At 42.9% G+C, this 25,817-nt stretch overlaps 1 protein-coding gene across 5 annotated transcripts in view; it reads right to left on the reverse strand.

The window, feature by feature from the left end:
- The window catches only part of FBN1 (fibrillin 1), a 220,712-nt gene extending 195,327 nt beyond the window's left edge, over nucleotides 1-25,385 (reverse strand). Inside the window, exons 1-4 of one of the 5 annotated variants that reach the window (XM_075007180.1) lie at nucleotides 25,295-25,385; nucleotides 23,739-24,000; nucleotides 6,935-7,017; nucleotides 5,530-5,628 (exon numbers count right to left, since the gene is read on the reverse strand). In XM_075007180.1, coding sequence (XP_074863281.1) covers nucleotides 5,530-5,628; nucleotides 6,935-7,017; nucleotides 23,739-23,914 — 358 coding nt within the window. In that variant the 5' untranslated portion in view covers nucleotides 23,915-24,000; nucleotides 25,295-25,385. The other 4 variants (XM_075007179.1, XM_075007176.1, XM_075007177.1 and 1 more) reach the window with 4 other exon arrangements.
- Between the last annotated feature and the right edge of the window lie 432 nt (nucleotides 25,386-25,817).

The following is a 25,817-nucleotide window of genomic DNA, read 5'->3' on the forward strand; positions in this document are numbered from 1 at the left end:
GTTAGTCTTTAAAGTGCTACTGGACTGCTTTTTTGTTTTGATAGTATATAGACTAGCACAGCTCTCTCTCTGTTACTATGAAAGAGGAAAAGTGTCAGAAATCGAATGTAACAATTTCCTTGGGTTGCGTCTACACTAATCCTCTTCTTTGCAGAGGGCATGGCAATCAGCCCAACTGGAGGAGGCTAACGAGGTGCTGCAATGTATGTAGGGCTGATTACCATGCATCCTTCAAAGAAGGGGGCTAGGGTAGACAAGGCCTGAGAGTATTAAGCCTAGCTGGCATGTTTTGTTTTATTTTGATTAGTAACATACTTTGATCTTTCTTATCACTTGCAACCACTTAAATCCTATGTTTTATACTTAATAAAAAGCATTTGTATTTATTAATAAGCACAGTGTAAACAATTGCAATGGGGAGAGAGAAGAGCTGTGTATCTCTTTCACAGATAATGGTAATGAACAATTTATGAGCTTGCTCTGTATAAAACTGTTTTGCAGAGTAAGATGAACTTATCTGGCGTCCTGGTTCCAGTGGGCTGTGCACCTGGGTACTGTGTCAAGTCCCGATGCCTGAGCCTTCCCAGAGCTGACTTGCTTTCAGTGTTTGCACTGCTCTGATATGGGCTGTGACCCCACTTCTGTGCTTTGCTGGGGGAGACCAGAGTTTCTGGCTCAGCAGAATGAGAAGTGAGTCACTCCAGAAGGCAGGTAGGTGAACTCAGTGATATGATCAGCCCGTCAAATGACAGTCTCAGGAGGATCTCTGAGACATAACCCATCACAGTATGCACTGTCTAAGCATGCTTTTCTGCAGGCACTGGACATTAAGCCATGGAATTATACCCACTGAACACAAGACAAAGCACATTCCGACTCACTCCATTTTATAGAGCATAATGGGAAAGTTGCGATGGCCTCAAAAGCCCTGGAAACATTCATAACTTCAGATTAGATCGTTCCTCTTGAAGGAAGCAGAAAAGAAGAAAGGCACAGTCCTAACCCAAAATGTGAAGTCTCTCTGCTCACCTTGCATTTTTAATATGACAATTTAGTCATGGCTTTGTGCGGTGGTTGCAATAATGCTTGTGGATTGACCCGTGACCTGCAACAATCTCAGTTGCTTACAGACCTTCTGATTGACTGGATACATTTTTGAATAGGGGAATTCGTCAAGCGCAAAATGACTCAAAGGAGGATGTGTGTCATTTATAGAAAGGTGACTTAAATCAAAACCCACCAGGTGAGGTCACTGACCTCAGAGAATCCCTTTGCAATTCACCAAGAGGCTCCTTAGGAGAACTTCCAAGAGGGAGGAACTACTCATGTAAACATTTTAAAATATCAAATGGAAGCCTTTGCTTTTTGACTTCCTTGACTGCAATGGCAACTGCCTTTAGTTACTGGCCTGAGGACATGAATGCCACTATGGCTGACAAGAAGCCAGTGTTTCCTCCAGCCTTGTAGGGGTGAGTATCCAGCCGCATTAAAGACTGAAGATTTGAAATTTACAAGTAATCGTTAGTCCATCAGGAAATCTACTGAAATTAAAGCAGGGCCTGCATGTGGACCATTGGGGTTTAATGTGTGGCCCATAAGACATTTTGTCTACTGTTGCCCACATGCAGTGTTGTCAGTTTCCACTGGTTTCCATCTGTGTAGGTTTTTTTCTACTGGTATTACTAAACTGACATGCACACAAAATAAGGACATCTGAAGTGAGGTGAATGCTAATTGCACACAACGCTGACTCCCACTGCATCCAATCCAGGCACTGCTACAGTTCAATTGCCACAAATACTAGATACACAGGAACAGCTAGCAAAACTACCGTATTCTGTGAAACCGTCTTGGTTAAGCCAATCCTGCAGCCCACTGAGAAGAAGGGCAACTCAGGTTGACCACTAACTAGCCAAGGTTCCCCATCGCTGGATTAAAACATCTATGCCACGAAAATCACCTACTGATCTTTTCAACTATGTAACCAGATTCTTAAAGTTGAATGCAACCAAACAAAAATAGTTGGGACAACAATCCTGCATAAACAGCAACCTTTTTTGGTTTGGTTTTCTTTTTCAACTTTCTAGTAATTATTTGGGCAGGCTGCCTTACCTGGCAGCAGAGTTGTAAGCCTCATTTGCTAGGGCTCTCCCTGTATCAGCTATATGACTGGGACACAAATATATCCACTGGCACTGACGAGAGCAGGTTTTTTTAAACTTTTGAGACCACGAAACACCCAACAACAACATCTTTAATGTGGAACTCTAATGAAAATGTTCTTTAAAAAACTGTCAGCCCAACATGGAAAAAAAAAAAAATTCCAAACAGCAACATATACAGCAAAACCAAAAAGTAGTAATTTAATTAGCTGTCATAGCAATGAAAAAGTAACATTACATATGGTTTTAATAACATAAAATATATATGAGCAGTGTATGATATCAAATGAGTGTCAGACGCACATGGCACACCTGTGAGTTGTACACAGAACACCTGTGTTCCACAGAACACAGATTAAGAAACACTGAGCTAGAGAATGCCTTTCCATGCTGGAGAGGGCTGATAAGTAAGAATGGTGCCTTCCCAAACAATTACATAAAGCTTACAGGGAACTGCTGGTTTATTTGATATGATTAAATCAACATGATGATTAGTTTAATTTGATGATTTGCTATTAACCTACTTTCTTTACATTTAATTTGTTTGTATTTATGTTATATTTTACGTAGTTATTTAATTTAGTTAAAAAAATCGATACATGTGAAAATGTGAGGTTCACACTTTTCTGCCACAGGCATTAAACCTGTTCTGAGGGAAATAAGATTAGCAACTCTATGACCCACTGAAGGATGAGCTTCAGTATTCTTCCACAGTACTCCCATAAGTGGAGCCCAAACACTTAACTTCTGAAAGAAGGATGACTTCTGTAAATACCTTTTCTTTCATTAAGCAACTTAGGTTCCAGGAAATTTGAAGGCCTGGGTGCAGGATGCCAACTGATTAACATCGAGGCTGATCCATTCCCCATAGTGTACTCCCCTCTCCCACAGGATGTATTATGGACAGAACATCAATCTTAACTTTGAATTACTCCTTGAATCTGTTACAACCTTATATACTGTTGAATCAAACTCAAGATGTGAACAAACAAAGGTCTTTACCCATGGCACTTGAAGAGCTAGTTGTGCATTTATTATTCAGGTTGTCTTGTATGAGTCAGTAAGTAAGTACCTGCCAGCTCACTGAAGTCAACAAGACCACACAGATGAGTGAGTTCTCAACAGTGATAAGGTTTGCACCGGCCAACTGTACACCATGAGAAATCAGCACTTAAATCCAAAAAGCTTGCCACCGCATGTTTTCTTCTGCATCTCTCTCAGCTGGGACAGTGAAAAAAAAAATCAATGAAGTTTATTTCACTTTTCTTTATATCGCTGTTTCAGGTTCTTAAACTGAAATATCTGGGTTTCAAAAATCGTAGGACAACAATTATTGGTTTAACAATTGGTTTAAATCAGAATTTATATTTATTTTTGTTAGCCTCATTCACAGAGCATTTCTACTTGCCTGTGATTTTTTTATATAAAACTTTAATTTGGAATCAGATTTAAAATGATTATATCCTTTTAATGTTAAACAGGTTATTAATGTCACATTTCCTTTTGTTTCTTAACAGCTACGCCAAACTAGTGTGGTCTATTGTGTACATGTATATTCATGGAATCTGCCTATGGTGCCAACCATTCACACAAAATCTACATTGTATAGTCCTTGTGCAGTTGAAGTCCTTGGTGATAAAAGCTACTACATAAAAGCTAACCTGGGCAGTACCCTCTATTCTAATTAACATAACAGTCATTTCTTACTAACACTGGTTAGCTTTGCTGATTAAAAACAGCGTGTCTCTAAAGGTATGCCTAAAAGTACTGTACCATTTAAATAAAGTCCAAGTGTTTTTTTAAACATAAGCTGCATATAAAAGTTAAAGTATAAGCATTTTATAGTGTACATAGGAAATCCCTAGTATTAAAACAGCCAAACGCTACGTATTAATATAAGGGGAAATTGTCAGTCTGATTAAAAATTGCTGGTTAGTGTAATACCCTAGCATATAAACAGGAAATAGCTTGACAACAGAACAGTATTGGCCTTAAATGCTACATTATTCATAACTTCAGCAGACCCTCCCACCTCTTGTAGCCATGCAAAGAACTTGCATGAAAGCCATTGGGAGTCTGTGCAGAAATCAATGGCAGGTTATAACAGGAAAAAAAAATTACTGCACCAAACCCAACTCTTCACTCATTTTTTAATTCATAACTCAGAAGAAAATTCCACTCATGTCCACATTACCCAAGTAAGGACAGAGGGAGTGTAAGGGATAGGTCGTGCTTGGCCCTTACACACGTGTAAGAACATAAGAGACTGAAGGATGACTCCCTTGGTGCACCTCAAAGGGGGTCAATACACATAGTTAGGGCAGTACAATGCACCCTATGTAGCAATGCAGTAGCAAGCGCTGCCCAGAGCTCTGGGTGCCTCAGAAGGAAAGTTTTTCCTCCTTAAGGAAGAATTCCTCCCAGAGCTCTTTTGGGACTATGTGGCTTCAGACAATTCCCAATGCAGGGCTGTACCTGCTAGGAATGACAAAATCCAAAGTAAGCACTTCAGAGCTTGAGCCATTAAGCACAATCACTATTATAATACATTCCACATTTTCTTTTGATGCTTCTACATGAAAAGGAGGTTAAAACCACAGACAAAAGCGCTCAGCTAATCTTAAAGCTCTTATACCTATAAAAACAAGAGTGAGGAAAAGCGGAGGTGCCACCCTGAAAACTCCCACTGAAGATTAAGAGATCCACAAAGTGGAGGCTCAGTGTATTGTAACAAAGAGACAAGGTAACATTGCAGACCTTAATCAAACACTGCTCCCCTTGCCAGGTTTGGACACTTGCGACAATCACAGCACCTTTCTGAATACAGTTTGCAGGATCAGCCCCAGAAGGTGGATGGCAAGCCCAAGTGCTTAATGTATTTAAATGAAATGGCCAAATTCTGCTCCATTACACCTAGTTAGTTCTGCTGAAATTAGTGGGATGAACCAGGCAAAGAAAAGACTCTGTCCTGCTAATGTCCCATATGAGTCAATGGGGTTATACAAGTAAATAGAATTTGCCCAATTGTCTGCAATATCATGTCGAACATGATGCATTTTGTACTCTCCATGTGTATAAGTCTGGTGTCTAATAGAGAAAATGAATTTTCCAGAAAGTAAAAAAATACTGTTGGCAAGCTAACACAGTTTCTAATACAACTAATTTGGGTTTAATTTGGCAAAAAGGAGTAGCTCCCATAGCTGGTTTCTGAGTCATTCTTCAGTGATCATCACAGGGGACTAGGCCTTCTTTGCTGTGGTAAGTAGGTCTAGTCTAGTGACTCAGAGGTTAGTCGTCTGAAACATTATTAACTGCTGATAGTCTGACAGACTCAAATCAGGAACAGAAGGCACAGCAGAATACTTACTTGACTTTGAACCACAGGAGGGTGCTATCTGGCCATTTGGACACGTGCACATGTTTGGTCTTGAGCAAAATCCATCCCCACAGGAATGTCTGCAAATTGCTGTACATAAAACAAACAAGGTTGTAAAATATGTTTTTTGTAAAAAAAAAAACAAAAAAAAAACGCAAAAGGTGCCTGATTCACAGTACAAATCAAGTAAAATTACTAAAATAGCTACAGAGATGAAGTGGCCAAAGTAATATCTTTTATTGGACCAACAAGGACGCCCACAGAGAAGCATGCAGATCACACTCAGAGTCTGTGCTCTGTGTATCTCTGCATCAGACACTCTGACTACAGCGAACTTCTTACAGCACAAGAGACCCACTCAGGCTTCCACTCACTGTCCATATTATTTACAGTGTGACTGACACCAACACATTCCCACACCACGTATTCCTCCAAATCACCTGTGCTGAAGTGTCCAGCCCTCTCCTTTTGCAACAGATAATACCTCACTCACCATTCCCCACTAATATCAAGATCAGTGCAGCACACACTGCAAACAAAATCTTAACATGCAGAAGGCATAATCTGAAAGCAGGAATGGAGCACAAAGGGGATGCAACCTGTTATTTGTAGTGTAGTGCTAGGAAGCTCACATTCCTGCTCCCTATGACCATGGCAAGGGCAAGTGTTAGGATCACCAGTAGCAACAGTAAATACCCAAAAGAGAACACACTTTAGGATCTGTGTCACTGCAGTGTTGCTTACTGCATCAATTGTGAAGAATGGTGCTGATACGAATGCTGGCCTGCACCTTTCATGCAGCACCAGAGATGTACACAGCAATGTAGTAGCTGTCACCTCATAGACTACTCTCCCTGCCTTGGACATCCACAGTCAAAACACCTGTGTCAGCTGTTGCTGGTAGGGTGTACCTTCACACCCGCCCCACACCCCATAGCTGCAAATGTATTTTATATCCCTCTGCGTAAATTTCAGGACTATAACATAAAGTGGTCCAGCAATTGTGCATAGCATAACTTCCCTTGCCACGTGGTACTGCTTCCCTCCTATATTATGAAAAGGCATTTTTGTTTAAATGGGGGAACAAAGGAACAAATTCCATAGCTCCTAACTGCTGAGGAGCCTGAATATGGCTTGGCTCACAGGATTTACCACAGACTCAGCAGGCACATACCTGTGGGACACTCACGTCCAAATATTGTCAACACACCACATATATGCTATAGGGTAGCATAGAGGGGTTTGTGTATTATCTTGCATATGTTAAATAAAAGCAGCATGTCAGGTATTGGACTAATACCAGCAATAAATTTAACCTCCACACTCAAGACAAACATGCACACAAGCTACAAGAAAAGATAAATCTTGGCCATAACGATCAACGTTATTAACTTACGGACTATGCACTGATTTCCACCAGGTAATGTTTTCCATCCAGGGCAACAGTAGGCATTGTAACGTGATCCACACACATTGGGTCTAGAAGAAAAATTGGTTCTTGTTTTTCCTCCAAAATACATTTTAATAACCAATATTTGAAAATGTCAAAAATAAAATCAGTGTTGTACACAATGGGAATCAGCACCGAGCATACATGTCTATGAATATTTAACAGAAAGTATTTATACTAGCTATTGACTTTAACATTGACTACCCTCTTGTGATGCCAAAGATTACATTGCAAAAATGCAAAATTCATCAGTGTAGTTAAACCTACTTAGAAAGCAAAAGAGCAAATGCAAAAGAGTGCCAGCAACTCAGATACTACTGTTCATATGGATACTGTTAATTTAACTTAGGAAACAGAATCGCGTACAGCATTCGACCCTACACTCCTCATGCATCAGAACTCCCACTGAAAATAGAGTGAGGGACCAGGCGTAATCATCAAGAAAGTCAGTGTTCCCAGAATGATAACCCATGACTCTTAATAGCTTCATGTAATTTCTCCATGTCTTTATCCAGCTTTAAAATGCTAAACTACTCCTATCTTGACCTGAATAACAGTAAAGTATAACATCAGGTGTATTAAATAGCCAATACACGTAAATATATATTCACCAAAAATGTTATCATTAGCAAAAACAATGCCTGTAAACTAAATACAAAGGCACTTGGTTTACACAGAACCTATTATTGCTACTCACTTCTTAGACATAGGAACCACAGGGAGCAATCCTTCAAATTCATATTTCCCAGAGAAGTGGAAGATGAAGTTTGCAGGATTGGGTCCTCCTGTTTTGTGTTAACAGGTAGTGACAATCCACAAGGTGAAATCACCGTTCTGTATCTGCCTAGAGTCAAAGCCAGCTCATATCACCCAGTCCCAGCCAGTCAACGGACCTACTCCTGTAAGGCTGACTAACCAGATATTGCTCCAAATACAAGAATACAATATTTTTCTTTTAGGTACAACAACATTATTAGGTGTCACATCCTATAACACTTAATCAGGCAATAAAATGAGTGAAGTGTGCCAAAAATGATAAACGTGTATTCCTTGACATTAACTCTAACACATAGAGATTGATGACATTCTTTTTGGGGATATTATTTGAACTTTTTTAGCTTTTTTTTTTTAAACTATGAAATATAGATACAGAAAGTTCTTCAGACATAGTAATACAATGTCTAAGTAAACATGTGCCTTGCTTGGTGTAGGACAGATTTCTAAACTTCCTTGATATTTATAAACAATTATTTGCATGTCCCAAACGACTGACTTATATTTATCTAGTGAGAGGCATTGTTAATGTAATCTTAAATGTTTTATTATTTTTATAATCTATTCCAAGCAGTTCCAAGCAAAGTGAGTGGGGGAAACAGACAACCCACTTAAGCACAAATATCAGCTGTACTTCAAAAACACAGAATATGAACCATCTTCCTGAATTTACAGACATCCCCATGTTGGGTCTAGGCCTTAACTTTCAGACTGTAAGCTTTCCAAAGCAAAGATGGCATCTTCCTCTGTCTCTTTAGCACCTAGCACAGTGCATGTCTTACCCTTTTGAACAACTGTAATTAATTAGAGTTGGAATGTAAGAATTTGTATACAAAAGAACAAAGCCATTTTAGGCAGCACATACTTCTCCCCAAAGCTGCTGATGAACAAAAGAGTGATTTGGACAGTCACCCTCACCATAGCTCATGAGAAACATGAATAGCATCACAAAATCTTCAAACTCCAGGCCCTATTCTGCTACTCTTACTTTCATCTTCTCCCTCAAGTAGTTCCGTCAAAGTCAACGCAACCACCCCTGCAGCGAGACACAATCCAGCACAAGGGAGGATGGCAGAACCTGGCCCAAAGTGAGAACCACATGTTTTTTGAAAACTTAGATGACCAGATTTTCAAAGCCTTAAAAAAGTAGGGGAGGAGGCCACCAAGAAACATTTTTCAGAGTTACATATATACTCACAAACCATAAAAAAAGCTTTCACTGATTGCATGGTGGCGAAACAAAGCCATGACTAAAGCCAACAGCTTTATTCAAAGCCTTCCAAAGTAAACAAATTCTGTCTTCAATTAATAACACGCGGGTGAAAATGCAGTAGCTAGATGAGTTGAATTAATGTCAAAGGATATTCGTCATCTACTGGAAAACTGATAAATGTGCATAAATGTTTTTCTCTATCCATTTCCACTAACTGATACATGAGACTGACTTGCTCAACTGGTGATACTTACGTGTCTGATGTTTGAAAACAGTAGTTCAAAGAAAACTGTTTTGATAACAGTACCATTAAAGAATGAAAGAAGTATGTGGTTAGCAAAAAAAGGAATATACTCCATCTATGACTAGACTTGAGGTTTCACTGCTCACCATCGTCAGAGGGCACTCTGTGAAGCAACAGGCTCAATGTGTCTTGGGAGTAGCCATTAATTGTATAAATCAGACGCCTTCAGCATCACCAGCAGCAAAGCTGTCATTTTTGCATATGAAATCAGCTAATTTCCATGAAAGCTGCCTAGAGCACTGTATATTTTTTAACTAATTATAAATTAAAAACCTTACCCTAGAATGTTGGTAAGTAACCTCCTAAGGAAAGATAATAGAGCAAATATTAAGGAATCTATCTGTAAACTTCTGGAAAATAATAAGGTGACAGGTAACAGTCAGCATGGATTTGTCAGGAACAAAATCATGTCAAATCAGCCTAACAGCTTATTCTGATAGGACAACAAACCTTGTAGATAAAGGGGAAGTGGTAGGTGAGATATACTTATACTTCAGTAAAACATGTGATACAATATTACATCACCTTCTTATCAGTAAACTAAGGAAATGCAACCTAGACGGGGCTACTATCAGGTGGGCGTATAACTGGTTGGATAATTGTTCACAGAGAGTAGTCACTAATGGTTCACCATCAGGCTGGAAATGAATAACAAGCAGGATTCCACAGGGGTCAGTTTTTGGGCCAGTTTTGTTTAATCTCTTCATAAATGATTTAGATATTGGCATAGAGCGTACACTTACCAAGTGTGCAGATGATACCAAGTTGGGAGGGGTTGCAAGTGCTTTGAAGAATAGGGCCAAAATTCTGAAAGATCTGGACAAACTGGAGAAGTGGTCTGAGGAAAATAGTTTGATAAGGACAAATGCAAAGTACTCCACTTTGGGCAGCACAATCAGTTTCATATATACAAAAAATGGGAAGGGACTCCCTGGGAAGGAGTACTGCAGAAAGGGATCTAGGGGGTCATAGTGGACCACAAGCTAAATATGAGTCAGTGTGACACTGTTGTAAAAAAAGCAAACGTGATTCTCGAAGGCATTAACAGGAATGTTGTAAGCAAGACACGAGAAGTAATTCTTCCACTCTATTCTGTATTGATTAGGTCTCAACTGGACTACTGGCCCCATATTTTAGGAAAGATGTGGAGAAACTGGAGAAGGTCCAGAGAAAAAGCAACTAAAATGATTAAAGTTCTAGAAAATGACCTATAAGAGAAGATTAAAAGAACTGGGTGGCTGAGAGGGGACATGATAGCAGCTTTCAGCTTTTTACATCAACACCATCTAAATTCTTGACATTGCATTTTAGAAGTTTAAGTTTTATAGTAGTCCCAAGACAGCGCCCACCATGTCGACATAGCTTTACACTCCTGTTGTCTGGGGAATACATACAGGTGGGTGGAGAGGTATTTTGGCAGTAAAAGGAAACCATGGTCCACCTTAAAATCCATCTTCCATCTCTTGCTGCTTGGTCTCCACAGTTCTGAAAGCCTTCTGGAATTTGTCACAATTGTTCTAATCAGGTAAATGCTCACAGTCACTCTTACTTTTCGCAGCGTGTTTAGTAATCTGGACTCATCGCAAGTATACACACTCTGAACACGTGAAAGGTGAAAGTGAAGGATTTTTAACCACAGACAGGCCATGTCTACACTAGCCAAAAACTTTGAAATGGCCATGCAAATGGCCATTTCGAAGTTTACTAATGAAGCACTGAAATACATATTCAGCACTTCATTAGCATGCGGGTGGCCACGGCACTTCGAAATTGACGCGGCTCGCCCAGACAGGGCTTCTTTTCGAAAGGACCCCACCTACTTGCAAGTCCTCTTATTCCTATGAGCAGGTGGGAATAAGGGGACTTCGAAGTAGGCAGGGCCCTTTCAAAAAGGAGCCCAGTCTGGACGAGCCACATGGCAGTGAGCCGCATCAATTTCAAAGTGCCGTGGCCACCCGCATGCTAATGAGGCGCTGAATATGTATTTCAGCACTTCATTAGTAAACTTCAAAATGGCCATTTGCATGGCCATTTCGAAGTTTTTGGCTAGTGTAGACATAGCCACAGAGGTACATATGAGAAGTGATCTTGAATATCTGTGAGTTCAATCCTGCTCCCATCTCTGTGAGTCTGCCAGGACATACACACAGGAGAACTAGTCTAGAAAGAGGGTACAGGATTTGGGCCACTACATGGGCCACTCCCCTCTTATGTATGACTATGCTTGGTTCTGTGGTGATTCCCTACATGGCTGAATTGGAGTAGGGTGGAAGTGAAGCAGTGGCAAAAAGACAAGACATACTGGTATGCAGATTCACCAGCTACTGACCTCCGTGGAGGTGTGCAGCAGTAGAAAGGGCTGCAGGAGCCAAAGCAGAGCATTTCTACTGGGAGGTGAGAATTCCACTGCCACAGAAGTAACCTGAATCAAAATCTCAGACTTGGTGCATGTGCAAGGACCTGGGCACAGACATACAGGGCTCCTTCTTCACAGTTTTAACACAGATCTAAAACAGAAGCAATAAATCAACACCCTTCTAGCCAACTCTAATCATGAAATGCTTGACATTAATGAATCCTAATTTATTTTGTAGCATTATACTAGTATTTTATTATTACTGCCCTATCATCGGCTTGAGAGCAGAGATTGTTCAGTGCCCCTTCATCAGCGAAGTTTTGCACAATAGTATTTGTCAGCTGTCTCTACCTTACATCTTCGACCTGCCTCTTCTCTACGATGTCCCATCATTTTGCCTTCCTTTTATCCACCAGTTCCCCCTTCACCTTCACCATGAAATATCAGCTGGGGGCAACTGCCTGCTTTTTCTCAGAATGGAACTTGCTTACAGAAATTCCATTTGAGTATTTGCAAGAGAAAGGAAGAGTCCATGGACCCAGGTAGCAGAACTGTTCTGATATCAATCATGCATGCATCTAACAAAGCCGGTCTTTGCCCACGAAAGCTTATGCTCCAAACTATGTTAGTGCATAAGGTGCCAAGGGACTTCTTGTTTTTGAAGATACAGACTAACTTGCCTACTCCTCTGATAGATATCACAGCAAACAGTTAAACACAGGGTGACGGGGAAAGGAAAGTGTTCAATAGCTCTGCCTTAATGGGGCAGCAGCAGCAGAAGTGGGGAGGATTTGATTCCAGGAAAGCGTAGGTGGCATGTACGCTGCTTTCTTTCCCGCAGTTCTGACAGGAGAAGGCAGCTCTGAAATGTAGCCAGACTAGTGTAAAAGCCCCATGGTAAAAGTCTGGCCCAGGGTGGTGCTGAATGCTCACATCCACTAGTTGCCCTGGCCATGACCCTTCACAGAAAGCACAGCTCATTACAGGGGAAGACACAACCCATCTGTGCATGAGAGTTGCTGGCATTGCTGGGACTCGGACCACAGGGAGACAATCTGCCAGGATCCCTGCCATGCATTAGTCAAAGCTGGCATAACCCAGTGCTGAACAGAGCGTGGGTTTGGAATAAATTAGAGGCTAGACAGAGTGGGCAGAGCAAGGCTGGGAGAGTAGCAGAGACAGTTTGCTCACCCAATAAAGACTGAACTGAGAGGGAGAAAAAGTAGTTAGCTAAATTGGACTAAGGGGCAGGATGTTGTAATACACAGGGTGAAATCTCTAACTTCTCTGCTCCCTATTACCCTCTTCCACAAAAATGCACCTGGATACCTGTTTTCAAGGAGAAGTTGGTTGAGGTTAAGGATGGCCTTTTATTAACTCTTTAGCTCCAACAGTTGGCCTATGCTTCATGCAAAACAGCAGTTTCCTGGTGCCAAAAACAAAAATCAAACTAATATGATGGGCCAGATTTTTAAAGGGGCCTCTATCTACCCTCTTCCTTTTGGGAGCAAAGATGATGTTTGCAACTACTACACCCACAAAGTAACTTCAGAAACAACATGGACTACTTAAGCATGCTACTTCAATATGAATGGAAAAGCAGTCCTTGGCTAAGTGTCCACTTTCACACATGCAGTTAAAAGTACCTGGTCTTCACAAATTTGGCTCAGTGTGTTGAAGTACATCCAGCATGCCAGTAAATACCACCAAAGAATTCTAAATGTGTGCAGGTTGGCCTTATTACTCTGTTTAAAGCCATCTGTAATCAGATCATAACCTTTTACTGTAAAATGGCTTTGCAAACATTTTTATATGCCAGCCCACATGCAGAGCTCCCCAGCACCCTGCAATGGGTAATGTGAACCAGGGTGGTGCTACTGAGTGTTGATTATGTTGGTCCTGAAGTTTTAGTCTATGCTTAATTTATTTGCTCAGCTCCAAGAAAGCTGTGAAGCAATGAACTAGAGCTTTAACAATCATGTATTTTCCTTACATTCTACTGATGATCAAATTAATTTCACCAATTTTCATCCACTAGCAAAATGGCGCTTTTTCACTATTGGGCTTTGGTCCACCTCAGATGTTTGGAGTGCGGGGGAGGAGGGAAGGTGTTGGAAGAGAGGGAGAATGTTGAAAATTATAAACAGCTGTGTAGAAGAGAAATCCACAGAAACATCCAGGTCTGAGTATAAAACTACCCAAGTGCTCAGCCACTGCACTTATTATCCCATTAATAAGATATTAAACATCTGCTCCATGTCACCAAAATTGTGTACCATGTCTCATGCACATGTATGTGTGACAACAAAGGATCTTTTAGGACTGTGTAATTTTCTTCCCTATAGCGTGAGTGTGTGATATGTCTGTTCCATGCAGTGAGTTTAACACGATATTTCTCCTGTAGAATGGTACTACTGTCCCAGAATCCTGGCTCGGTTCAGCTGAAGAAAGAAAAGACTTAGTAGCTCCACGGGTGTCCTTGGCTCTGCAATCCGGAGGCTAATGCACATGTCAGGAGTTCAAAATGACATGCAAGATCTTTCCTTCAGCAACAGAGAACATCCTGCTAACCCAGCTCGTATTACACTGTGCCCACCAAATATGACAAGTGGGTGATGGTATTTGACACTGGGGAACTAGATGCTCACAGAATCTTCTTGTCATCATTTTGTAAGGACAGATTCATCTGACCTGACAGCCAGGCATTTTTCTCATCCTCCACTGTAGAATGACAAATCCTTAGGCACACTCTCTCATTGTTCGGTATGATAATGTCACTCACCCAGTCCTAGATCTAGACCCAGCATGCCATGGGAAATAACGCAAAACCAAACAAGGACTATAAAAGGAAATGAAACCCCTGCCCCCATGCACTCCATGAGCAAGAACTGCAGACATGCTCAAGGGATGGCATACCCCAACCCCTCCTCTCACCTCACCTTTTAGGAGCCAAGACAGATCTCTAATTCCAGGGCTAGAGTGATCCCAACACAGGTCCAGACAAGGAGTGAGGGAGGGATTGGTCTAGGCTTCTGCACCCTTGCCAGAATTCAAAGTGTTTGCTAGTGTTGAGAACTGGAATCATGTTTGGGAATCTCTTACAGCAGGGGTGTCCAATACGCTTGCCACTCACCACATGAGGCGAATAGGACACCGTATTGCAGCGAATACGGCTCTCGAGCTGCATGTGGCTCCTCCCGACAGCTGCATGCAGGGAGTGCCGTCCATCCGCTCCATGTGCACAACCCTAGCTTGGTGGGAGAAGCACGTGGGGGCTGCAACAGCAGTTCTGTCAGTGGCTCCAGTGAGTTGCCAGTATTGAATTAGAATGGAAAGGCAGGGGGAGCCTGGCTCTAGGAGAGTGCATTCAGTTAGAGCAGGGGGTGAGGAGGTCGGGGTGCCTGGTTGAGGGGGAGGGAGAGAGCATTTATTCCGCGCTGGGTGCAGGGAATGAGGCGAATATGGAAAGACCACAACAACTGTGGCAATCTCTGAATTCCTATTGGACACCGCTGTCTTACAGCCTCCCAAGGAAACAAAAGTCAGGAATTTGGTGGAATCTGGACAGCATTTCCCACTTTGGCCAGTAGAGGCTGCTTTCAGACTTCCTGTGTAATCTGAGTGAAGCAGGCAAAAGCACAACACTGCTGAACAACCCCTCACTGAGGACAGCAGCTGCAGCCTCAGCCTCATCTACACCATAGGGCATGAAGCTGGGCAAGGAGGAGATGAGGAGGTGTAGAGTCTGGTAGTATCTATATGAGCCTGGCAGAGGCTTAGAGGTGCAGGATGTTGCAGCGAGGAATAGGACTGGGAGGGCTGGAGGAAGCTGCCAAGGAGGGGCAGGAAGAGGTCACAGCCGTGAAATGGTAGGGAAAGAGGTAAGTTCGGGAGCAGGAGCAGAGGGGAAATGAGACCTGAATGTGTGTGCTCTGAAGGTTGAATTTTCAAGCTACTGGGCAAGGGGAGCTCAGAATGCAGACAGATGGCCCAAACAGCATGATTTTGAGAGGGAGTTTCAAAGGCATAACTAGCACTTAGGAACCTCCCTGTCGTTGAAAGTCAGTTGCAGACACCAAGGAACCTGTTTTCCATACTTCTCCCCTTATCTCCAACAAGAACAAAAAGATCCACATGAAATGCAACAGTTTGAGATGAATCTGTGGCCCCTGGGAAGAGCAGCAGGAGGAGGATGTATCACTGCATAAACACTATACGGATTCATCTTGGGAGTGCTTCCTTCCTCACGAGAGGTGGTGTAACTTCAGCATCTGTGCAGACTGGTAGATATCTCTCTCTCTCACCTTTTGTGTGATCCATTCTGTTTAGCCCAGCCATGTGCCCAAAGTGACTTCCAGCTACCAAAGGAAAGAATATTTGTTCCTAAGTTGATATACTGCTGTAAGCTACAGCATGACATTACGCAGTGAAATAGCTGGACTGAGCTGGAGCTCTCAAGAAAAGTAATTGAAAGGTACTTTGTAATTCACTTTAGATATGGGAGTAGAGCAAACAACCCAGAATAAATTGTTACATAGGCTCTCATCTATGTACTTCTGCCTCCTCTGTGTATCCATCGTTCTTCACGGATCTTCAGGTACCTGCAAGTGTAGGGGAAGACGAGCCTGCTTCCAGCTGTGGGGAAGGGAAAGTTGGGTGGAATATAAATTTCTCCCCCACCCCAGAATGATTCCTGGGAGCCTTTATGAATAGAAATTTATTAGCTCCTATAAGTGTTTTTTTGAACAGTGGTAGAATATGGCCCAAGTGTGTTTGCTCACTATATTTGCATGAGAATGTTTCTCTTTTGCTTTGTCATCCAAACAGTTCAATAGTACTCATTAGTTTCTCCTGTTGTCAATGTGCTAGTAATCAGACACAGCTAAATGCACAGATGTGTCCAAAATGATCCTGATGAAAACTTTAATAAAGTTCATGCAGAGTTAAATATAGAACACAAGTCATAAAAAACAAGATATTCTTTGTACTAAGTGAGCAACTTTTTTGCTGAATGGCAGCATGCCAATGAGGGGACAAGTGAACCTGAGTGGAAAAACAAAGGCTGTAACTTTACTCGGCTATAGCCAATATAAGAAGGCAGGCAGACAACTCAAGCCTCCAAGAAAGCCATATAGGGACCAAGGCCTGTATCAAATTGACAGGGTCCCTGAGCCCAAATACAGGCCCAGACTACCCAACATAGGTGTGTTAAGCCCCTTGCAGACCACCTGGTCCTGGTAATGAGACTATAGTATGAGGTCAGGCTGAATCTAGAAGCTAGTGTGCAGACTGCCCCCTCCCCAACCCAGAACAGTTAGTACTTCATATACCATGTGCTGGGTACTAGCATGAGAGGCCTCCATGTTTCTAACACTGAACTGTCTCTTTATTAAAAGGTACAAACAGGTGCTGTAACTGCAGCTACCATTCCAGCCACATGCACACAGACTGACTCCCCGACACCCTTCCCAAACTCCTCTTTCCTGCAACCGATGCTCCTCCTTCCATGCAGGTTGCTACAATCAGATTTTATTCTGTCATTGTTAGACTTCCTCCAGTCCCACTACAAATAACTGCACTTTCTATGCTCAGGTTACTACTTGCCCCTTTTGGGGCAAGCATCTGACCTAACAGGATAAACTGCAACAAGTAAACAGTCTGAAGATGGACATGGAGCAAAAGAAACAGTCCTATGGGCAAGACAATAGAGGAAGTAAAAAGGCATCAATACAAAACCAGAAACCATAGCTTGTGCATGATGCTAAGCAATGGATAGCCAAAATCCTTTACATACACCCTACACATCCCCACAGGAAAATGACCCAGTGGAACAGGCATGTAGAGACAAATTCAAGTCCCATTACAGCTCTAGCCCTGTAAAGAGGAGTCATAGCAAGACCTCACTTCTGACCTGCCAATCATTTGGTCATAGGTAGCCAGGAGTTGTCTTAAGAGAAGTCCCACTTTCCAGGGTATCGAACTAGACAATGCATATTGAAACTCCCATCCTGTTGGGCAGGCAGCTAGTGATCCAATCAATACCTTAACTTCCCCTTTTAAAACAATCTCTTTTTTGCCTCTCTTTGCTTCTTTCACTTGGTTAAGCCACAGTGGCACTTTTTTGGTTCTCATTATGTTTTTTAATTTGAGGTATACATTCAAGTTGAGCCTTTATTATGCTGTCTTTAAAAAGTTTCCATGCAGCTTGCAGGGGTTTCACTTTTGGCACTGTACCTTTTAAATTCTGTTTAAATAACCTCCTTGTTTTGGTGTAGCTCTCCTTTCCAAAATTAAATGCAATAGTGTTGAGCTGCTGTGGTGTTTTTTCCACCATCGGGGTATTAATTATATTCTGGTCACTATTTTCAAGCAGTAGAGCTATATTCAGCTCTTGGACCAGATTCACTACTCCTCATATGACTAAATCAAGAATTGTCCCTCCTCTTGAGGGTTCCAGAACCAGCTGCTCCAGGAGGCACTCATTTAAGGTATCAAGAAACTCTCTCTCTCTCTCCTGAGGTGACATGTACTCTAGCTAGAATCCCTCATTATTATTGAGTTTTTTATTTTTATAGACTCTCTAGTCTCCCTGAGCATTTCACATTCATCACCATCATCAGTCAGGTGGTCGATAATATAGCTCTACTGCAATATTCTCATTAGAGCACGGAATTATACAGACTCTGTGGTACAGTTTGGTTCATTTAAGATTTTTACTTCATTTGACTCTACGCTTTCTTTTGTGCTCAAGAAACTGTTGGCACCAGTTAGCACTAGCCATAGCAGAGGTAGAGTTCACACATGCTTTCCTGCAAGGCTTTGTACCTGCTCCCCAGTCCTGCATCCCATATTTAACTAGTGGTATCACACATTGCCTTTTAGGTACAAGGGACCCACACGTGTATTAAGGACAAAGCCAATACCTCTTCACTCATTTCACTCTGACCTAATTTAGACTTCAAGTCATGTGGAGGAAAAGATAAAATTGTAACAACCACCACCAATGGCAAGTAGACACAGGAACAGATTTACTATCCAAAATTACTTTATCTGCTAGTGCAGGAATCCAGCACCCATAGGGCTCCAAAGTGGCTTTAAACTGTCAGATCTGTGGGACTATGCCTTCCTCTGTGTTTTTAAAGCACCAAACACAGACTGGTTGCTATCGCTGTTTAAAAAAAAAAAAAAAGCCTCAGCAGTTTGTTTATATTTTTAAAAATTGGCTGAATTTCAAGTTGATCCCTCTTATATGCTGCAATTTACATGAGATGCATACTGGCTAATATCTCTGAAGCCAAAAGGCTCAATTTGCCCTGCATTTACATTCTTTTCCACTTTGTTCCCAATTCAAAGTTCTCGGCTTTCAGTTTCACTCAGATCCAGAGTCTGACACTGACTGGGTGTGGTATAAGTGGACAGCCAGAGGTGTGCAGGCCAGAAGTGGTAAGAAAAATGTTTGAGGTTTTTGGTATAAACCAATATTTACCAGTACGGTAAGTCTGCTTTTCTTCAACAGGCTTTTAGTGGCAAGTATTGGTTTTAAATGAAAACCAGAAGCCTTAATTATATATTAGAAAACTGAATTTATGTTATAGATTTGTTAGACTTATTTTATTTCAGTGAACAGTAATGCAAATGAAAGGCCAAATCCTGCCTGGTTTATTCAAGTTTATTTAGCCCCAGTAAAACCAGTGCATCTTGCATTTGGAAGTAGGGCAAGCAATACTTAATACCAGAAGGATAATCTACTGTGGGACAATTTAATTTTGTTTCACTCATTTTCACAAATCAGATCAGTGACAATTCTGTCTGTACTGTAATACTCACTATCCTTTCCAATTTTTTTTTTTTTTAAAAGAACATACAATTCTAGTATGAATTTATTGATAGTCTTTAAACTAATCTGTTACCTCATGGTTCAGCTACGATGAAGAAACCTTACTCATTTTAAAATTTTAGTTTCAAATGATTGTTAAGCAAAGTATTACACTTTGAGAGGCACAAATAACCACTGCTGTCTGCTTTAATAATTGTTTCACTTTTAAAAAAAAATTACAAGGTTGTTCTTATTTTGCAGAGAAATTCTAATCAATGTAGGAAACCATAATTATAACAACAACAACAAAAAGTCTCTCTCTGCCACTTAGTCCAAAAGGGATCAAATCACAAGAAATAACTGGATTTTGCTTTATAGCCAAGGGCTAATTTTACCGATCATGTTCTTCAAGTGTATACTATTTAGGAAGAATTGCCCCTTGGGGCCGCAATCCTGCAATCCTTACTTGGGAAAGACCACAAATGACAATAATGAGAGTTTTAGGAGTTCAAGAGCTACAAGATAAAACCTTTGCAACAGAATATATTAACAGTGTTCAAAGCTCTTAGGACTCTTCTGAATAAAACATCTATCTAGATACATGTAAAGTGTTTATTTTAAAACATACCATGGGGTAAAAAATAATGGAGCCCAGAGATACAGCAATATGGTAAACAGAAGTATGCATTTGGATGGGGAATTGACATATTAAACACAAATTATATTTTCCAAAAAAAAAAAAAAAATACTACCACCTCAATAGTCTTCTGATCAACTAATAGCAATATGAAACCAGCATGTAAACATGCGTGTTAGATTAGAGCAGTTTTCCCAAATGGTGTTCTGTGGAACCCCAGAGTTCCACAAAGCAAAAATAAGGGTTTCACAAGAAAATGATTAGGGGTCAGCAACCCATGGTTCTTGAGCCGCATGCTGCTCTAAGGAGTCATTTGCAGCTCTGGACACTCCCGCCACTCATTCCTTTGCAGCTCCCAGCCTTGCAACCGCTGAAACACCAAAACTAAATTTAACTGGTTTAATGTCCAGCAGGAGGAATCCAGCCATTAAAACAGCTGAATTTAATTCCATTATTTCAGTGGCGGCAGGACAGGGAGCTGCAGAGAGTTTCAAACTAACTGGTGAGCACAATGGGGGTGGGGCAAGGGGAGAGCTTCCTGCGTCATCCTCACCTCTCATTGGCTGCAACTGGCCTCTTGCATTGCCATGGGCAGCCAATGAAATCGGGCCCTTGGGACTAGAGTCAGCGGAGCAGCGGTGGCTAAGGTAGGTTTGTCTGACAAATTGGGTGAGGTAACAGGAGGTGCTAACTCAGGTGGAGTTTGTTCAGGAGGGATTAGGCAGGGGGCCTCTTTGGATGGATGGGTTAATCGCGGGGGCTGGTTTCGGACTGACGCGGATTAATCCTGGAGATGGAGGGGCAGGTTTGGAGCTGAGAGGAGTTAAGCCGTATATAATATTATCATCAGGGATTCTGCAAAATTCTTTCAAGTTTAAAAAGGTTCCATCGCCAAGTAAAATTGCGAAAGACTGGATTAGGGGAACTAATTTAAATACACAAGGGATTCAGCTTTTACTAAAATGCCATTGGCAGAATGGCTAAGTTAGAATTCTAAATTACGAGACAGTAGCAGGCTTGAAGTCTTCACATAGAGCTAACAGAAAGGAGCATCAATGCTACAGTTAAAGTCCTCTTTTAGCTTTCAGCCGTCTCCTCAGCATAACTGGTGAAGCAATGACAGTGAGGAAGTAAATAATTAGTATTAAGTTAGATACAAATTGACAATAAACTCTGTATTCTTAAAAGACTAATATTTGCCCAGAGACTCTTAATATTTATAAAAGCTAAATGCTTTTCAATGTTAGTTTAACCAAATACTTTAATGAAATTTCTACTGATTTTTTTTCTGAAAATTTCCTACATCCACGCACTAACAATCAATAGCAGAAAACACTGTGTAAACCCGAATTCAGACTTACTGCCTCCCCCCAAATATCTGAATTACAGTTATATGAAAACTAAGTCTACAAGCATCTGCTTATAATTTCTAGCATAATTCTCTGCATTCTAAAGATATTTGCACTGATGGACAAATGAAAAAAAAATATGAATAAGTCTTCCAATAAAATGAAGTTTCTAAGAATGTTTAAATCTATTTAACAACCAATGATTCTTTAATGTATCTGCAATTCTTACATGTTCAATGCTTATTTTACATATGGATCTCCACAGAATTAGTCCCAACCCTAAAATGACAGCTCTTTTTAAGAAACCCATTTTGTACATTAGATTGTAATACCAAAGAAAGCCATTGTGATTTCCAAACTGGAAGTGACCACCAGGACTCCCATAACAATGATAAAGATGTTTATATAGCTAACAGAAGAAAAGGTTTCCAAATGCTTCAACAATCCAGTCACATTTTACTATCAGCTTGAAGTATGAGGTGCAAAAAATGGAGTAATGATGACTGAATGAGCTAATGATTTGTTTTGAGTTTTACTAGCTTAGACCCTTTTGGCAAAATTCTGTAAGTGTAACTATCTGCTTTCCAGGACACTAAATAAGAATTGTAATATTCCAAATGATTAATCAAGCCTTGGTTAAATGGAATGTCTAGAACTAATATTGCTGTTAACTCTGAACTTTCATGTTGTCTAAAATACACAAACTTACATACAAATATTGTATATATGTAATTGCTTCAACATACTTTATAAATGCAAGATTTCTAAGTCATGAAGCAAATCACAGGCAAGACAGTTCTGTTATTTCTTCAGTTTTCAGCTGTAATTAGTACTTGCAATATCACCTTCCAAAAAGCTGATTTCAAATGTCTTGCTTGTTTTTTATCACTTTCTAAATAACCACAAAAAAGAGACAGTGATGCTTATTTTCAAAGCAATTATATCTTCCAACAAACAAACGTGCATCTCCCACTAACGTCAATGGAGACACCACATGTATTGGAATGCAGAATTTGGCCCAGTGATTAAGAAACAGTGTTTTTCAACTTGATACTTTATATCAGAACTCAAGTTACGCAAAGGACAAAAAAAAGCGGTATGAATAGTAAATATCTGTCTGAAAAGTAATTCTCTAACACTTTGAGAGCTTTTATTATTTACAATTATCCTTGCCATCTTTGCTTGTAGTCCTTGCCATCAACAGCTGTCTTACGCAAGTAAGAGAGAGGTCAGAAAGTGTACTGCCCAACTTTCTCTATGGTAACAAGACATCTGGAAATAAAACAAGGCCTGACCATGCAAATGCAGATTGTTGAGACTATTTGATGAGTAAATACTGATCACCTGAGTATGTTTTTTGCAAGATGATGCTCAGAAAGAATAAAGTAACCTGAAACAATTCCTCACTCAAATACCTATAAAATTACCACATTGTATTCTCACCTATTCATCATAATCATTATATGGGTAATTTGGCAAGGAAATTCATTCCATGCATCTAACACTCTGAGAAGAAAACTGTAGCATTTCTTTATTAGGCAACTAGTGAAATGAAAAAAGATAAGGCTCAAGCTTGCACTTCTCACTCAGGCAAAACTCCCTCTGATTTCAAGAGAAATATTTGCCACCAAAGTCTCCCTAAACTAAGTCTCCTTGCAAACCATCTCCTCTCCCACAGAGTTTGCCCCAGCTGTGCTGCCTCCCCGCCGCCTCCTGGCCGACCTCTGTGTCCCATGCTGCCTACAGCTGGGGCTGAGCACCCAATGCCCATAGGGCCAGTGGTTGCCACTGGGACTGACTCCACCAGCCCTGCTGCCTCATGTTGCCACCTTCCCCACAGTTTGCTCAGGGGACACAACTGTTTTGGTAAACTGGGCATTTGTTCGCTCTTTCCAAGAGTAAATGTCTGTTTTTGTCAAAACAGGATTGGCAGGACAGAGCTGAAAAGGGGACTGCCCTGGCCAGAACACCTTACCCTAAACACAAGGGAACAGCCAGCCAGATCTCACCTCCTGACAACAGCAGGGGCTGCCAGGAAAGCAGAATAGCAGCGGCACAAAGTCTCACCAGGCTGGCTAACAAAAGGGACTTTTCTTCTTCTGTTAACGAAGGAGGTTTTACCCACTAATACACGTGGTAGTCTCTCAAGGGCCACAGAATTGCTTGCTGGTCCCCAACTCTCTGACCCAGCCTGGGCTTAAGCCCACTAACCAACGCCGCGCCCGCCGCAGCCGGTCTGGCTTTAAGGGTGCCAGGCTCTGCTCGGTCCGAACACAGCCCCCCCGGCCCCAAGCCAATTACCCTTTGAGCGCATCGTGCCCGCCGCCGCCGCCTCCTTGCCCTCGCCTCTTGGCTCTGCTGGCTCTGGCTTCCTTCGCGCTCTCGGGCTCCAAATTCCCTTCAGCACCTTCGCTCGGATAGGACGATACCAGCACTGTAAATCCCAGGGCGAACTTCAGCAGCCTCCCCAGCCACATCGCGCCGCCTCCCTGAGCCGGCTCCCCCGGGCTCGGAGCGCTGCAAGGGGCTTCTCCTGCCTCCCAGCCGCCCGACTCCCGATCAGCTGCACGAGAAGGGAGAGGGGAGAAGGGGTGTCAGTGACACGGAGCCAGACCTCGGCCATTCCCCACGCCGCTGCCCCGCTCCGCTGCGCGGTCTACCCCTGCCCCGGTCCCCTGCTCCAGGCTGCCGGCGGGCTCCGCAGCGCTCCCGCAACCGTACCTTCCCCGCTCCGCCAGCATCAGCCGGGGCTGTCCCGCCCGCCCGGCGCACCGAGCGGCGGCTGCAGCGGCTGAGGCTGCTCTGGGGCTGGGACAGTCTCCCAAGCATGAGCCTGGCCGGGCTTTGCAAAGCGGCACCCAACCAACCGGGAAGCTAAGGCGGCAGGAGAGAGGTGTCAGGCGGGGGGCAGCGCGGGCGAGCCATGCACGGGGCGGGTGGGCGCTGACACCCCTGCCCGGCCACAGCACCCCAGGAGCCGGGGAACCCCGCTTCCAAGCGCTGCCTTCACCCACTGGAGCCGCTGTTGCCGCCACGGCCGCTGCACCCACCGCTGCTCGGGCGGCCCCCTCCTTCCCGTCTCCCTCTCCCCTCCTCTTCAAGTAGCGTCCGCGCCGCAGCGTCTCGCGAGAGGCAGGTCAGGCAGCCTCCCCCACCCCGGCTCCTGAGACCGTCCGCGGGGCTCCCGGGCTGGGGCGGCCCCGCGCGCCGCGCCCCGGGCCCCGGCTGCCTGGCGCGGCGGGAAGCCGAGCGCGCTCTGGTGCCAGGCAGGGGTTCGGCCGCCTGCGCGGCCGGGAGGGGGGCACGGCACCTGCGCCAAGAACGCCGGCTGGCCGCGTCGGGGAGCCGCAGGGAAAGGGGTGAGCGCCGGGCCGGGGCCTGCAGCACCGCCGGGCCCCACCCTGCCTGGCAGCTGGGACCAGAGCAGCAGAGACAGAAGCGCCCCGAGGCTCTTCCCCCTGCACCGCGGGCGAGGGCGGGCGCGCGGCGGTAACCTCTGGCCTGCACCTGGCACAGAGCCGTAGGTTCTCGCAGTATCCAACCGGGGCTGAGGCCGCCTGTGTCCTCAAGCCCCGGCCACCTATGAAAGCAGGTGGGAGTAGAGCTGCTGATGCAGCCCCTGTCTTGAAGTAGTAATAACCAAATGCCAGAGCCAGGGCCTCCCCCAGCAGCATCCCTCTTCCCCCCCCATTAAAAACTGTTGCCTTACCCCAGCGGGGGAGAAACAAGAGTCCTTAGCCTCAGTCTGCGACCATGCGTGCTCGAGGTGCCACAGTTTAGGTCTGATTTAGTGGCTTAAAAGCAGAATAGCATTTGTGTTTCCCTTATAAGGGAAACTGCACAGATGTTGATTTTACCTTGGAGAATCCTGAATAACGAATACAGTGCTGGCTATGGACTAGGTTACTGGAAGCTAGAGGAGTCCAAGTGAAGCCCATGTGGAAATACAAGGCAAACCAGGAGATGGAACCTGCAACCGGAAGATTAAATAAAATGGAACAGTGAAACCAATGATTAATGTTAAAGCTTTTCCTTTGTGGAAAGTTAATATCACATTCTACCAGGCTTGAGTGTGGCACAATCTGAGCCTTGATGGAATTGTTCTTTGTGGCCCACAAGCAATCTTCTAGGTTGTAAAGAGAGACATCAGCCTCCTAAGAATAACAGAGTGAAAAAGAAAATATGTGCAGGCACAGGGCTGGAAAATTTGCAAGAATGTTGCGGGGGGGTGCCCTGATACCAGATTACTTACTGTGTTATCATGGAAGCCAGAGTAAATCAGGCCTCCCCCAGAACCTTGTGAGAAAAATAAGAGTACTTGGCTGAGACCTGTATGGAGATCTCCAAAAAGGATAAGCACTCCATCCCCAGAAACATTTA

Source organism: Carettochelys insculpta, chromosome 12 (assembly GCF_033958435.1).
Source record: "Carettochelys insculpta isolate YL-2023 chromosome 12, ASM3395843v1, whole genome shotgun sequence".
In the NCBI taxonomy this organism is placed as follows: domain Eukaryota; kingdom Metazoa; phylum Chordata; order Testudines; family Carettochelyidae; genus Carettochelys; species Carettochelys insculpta.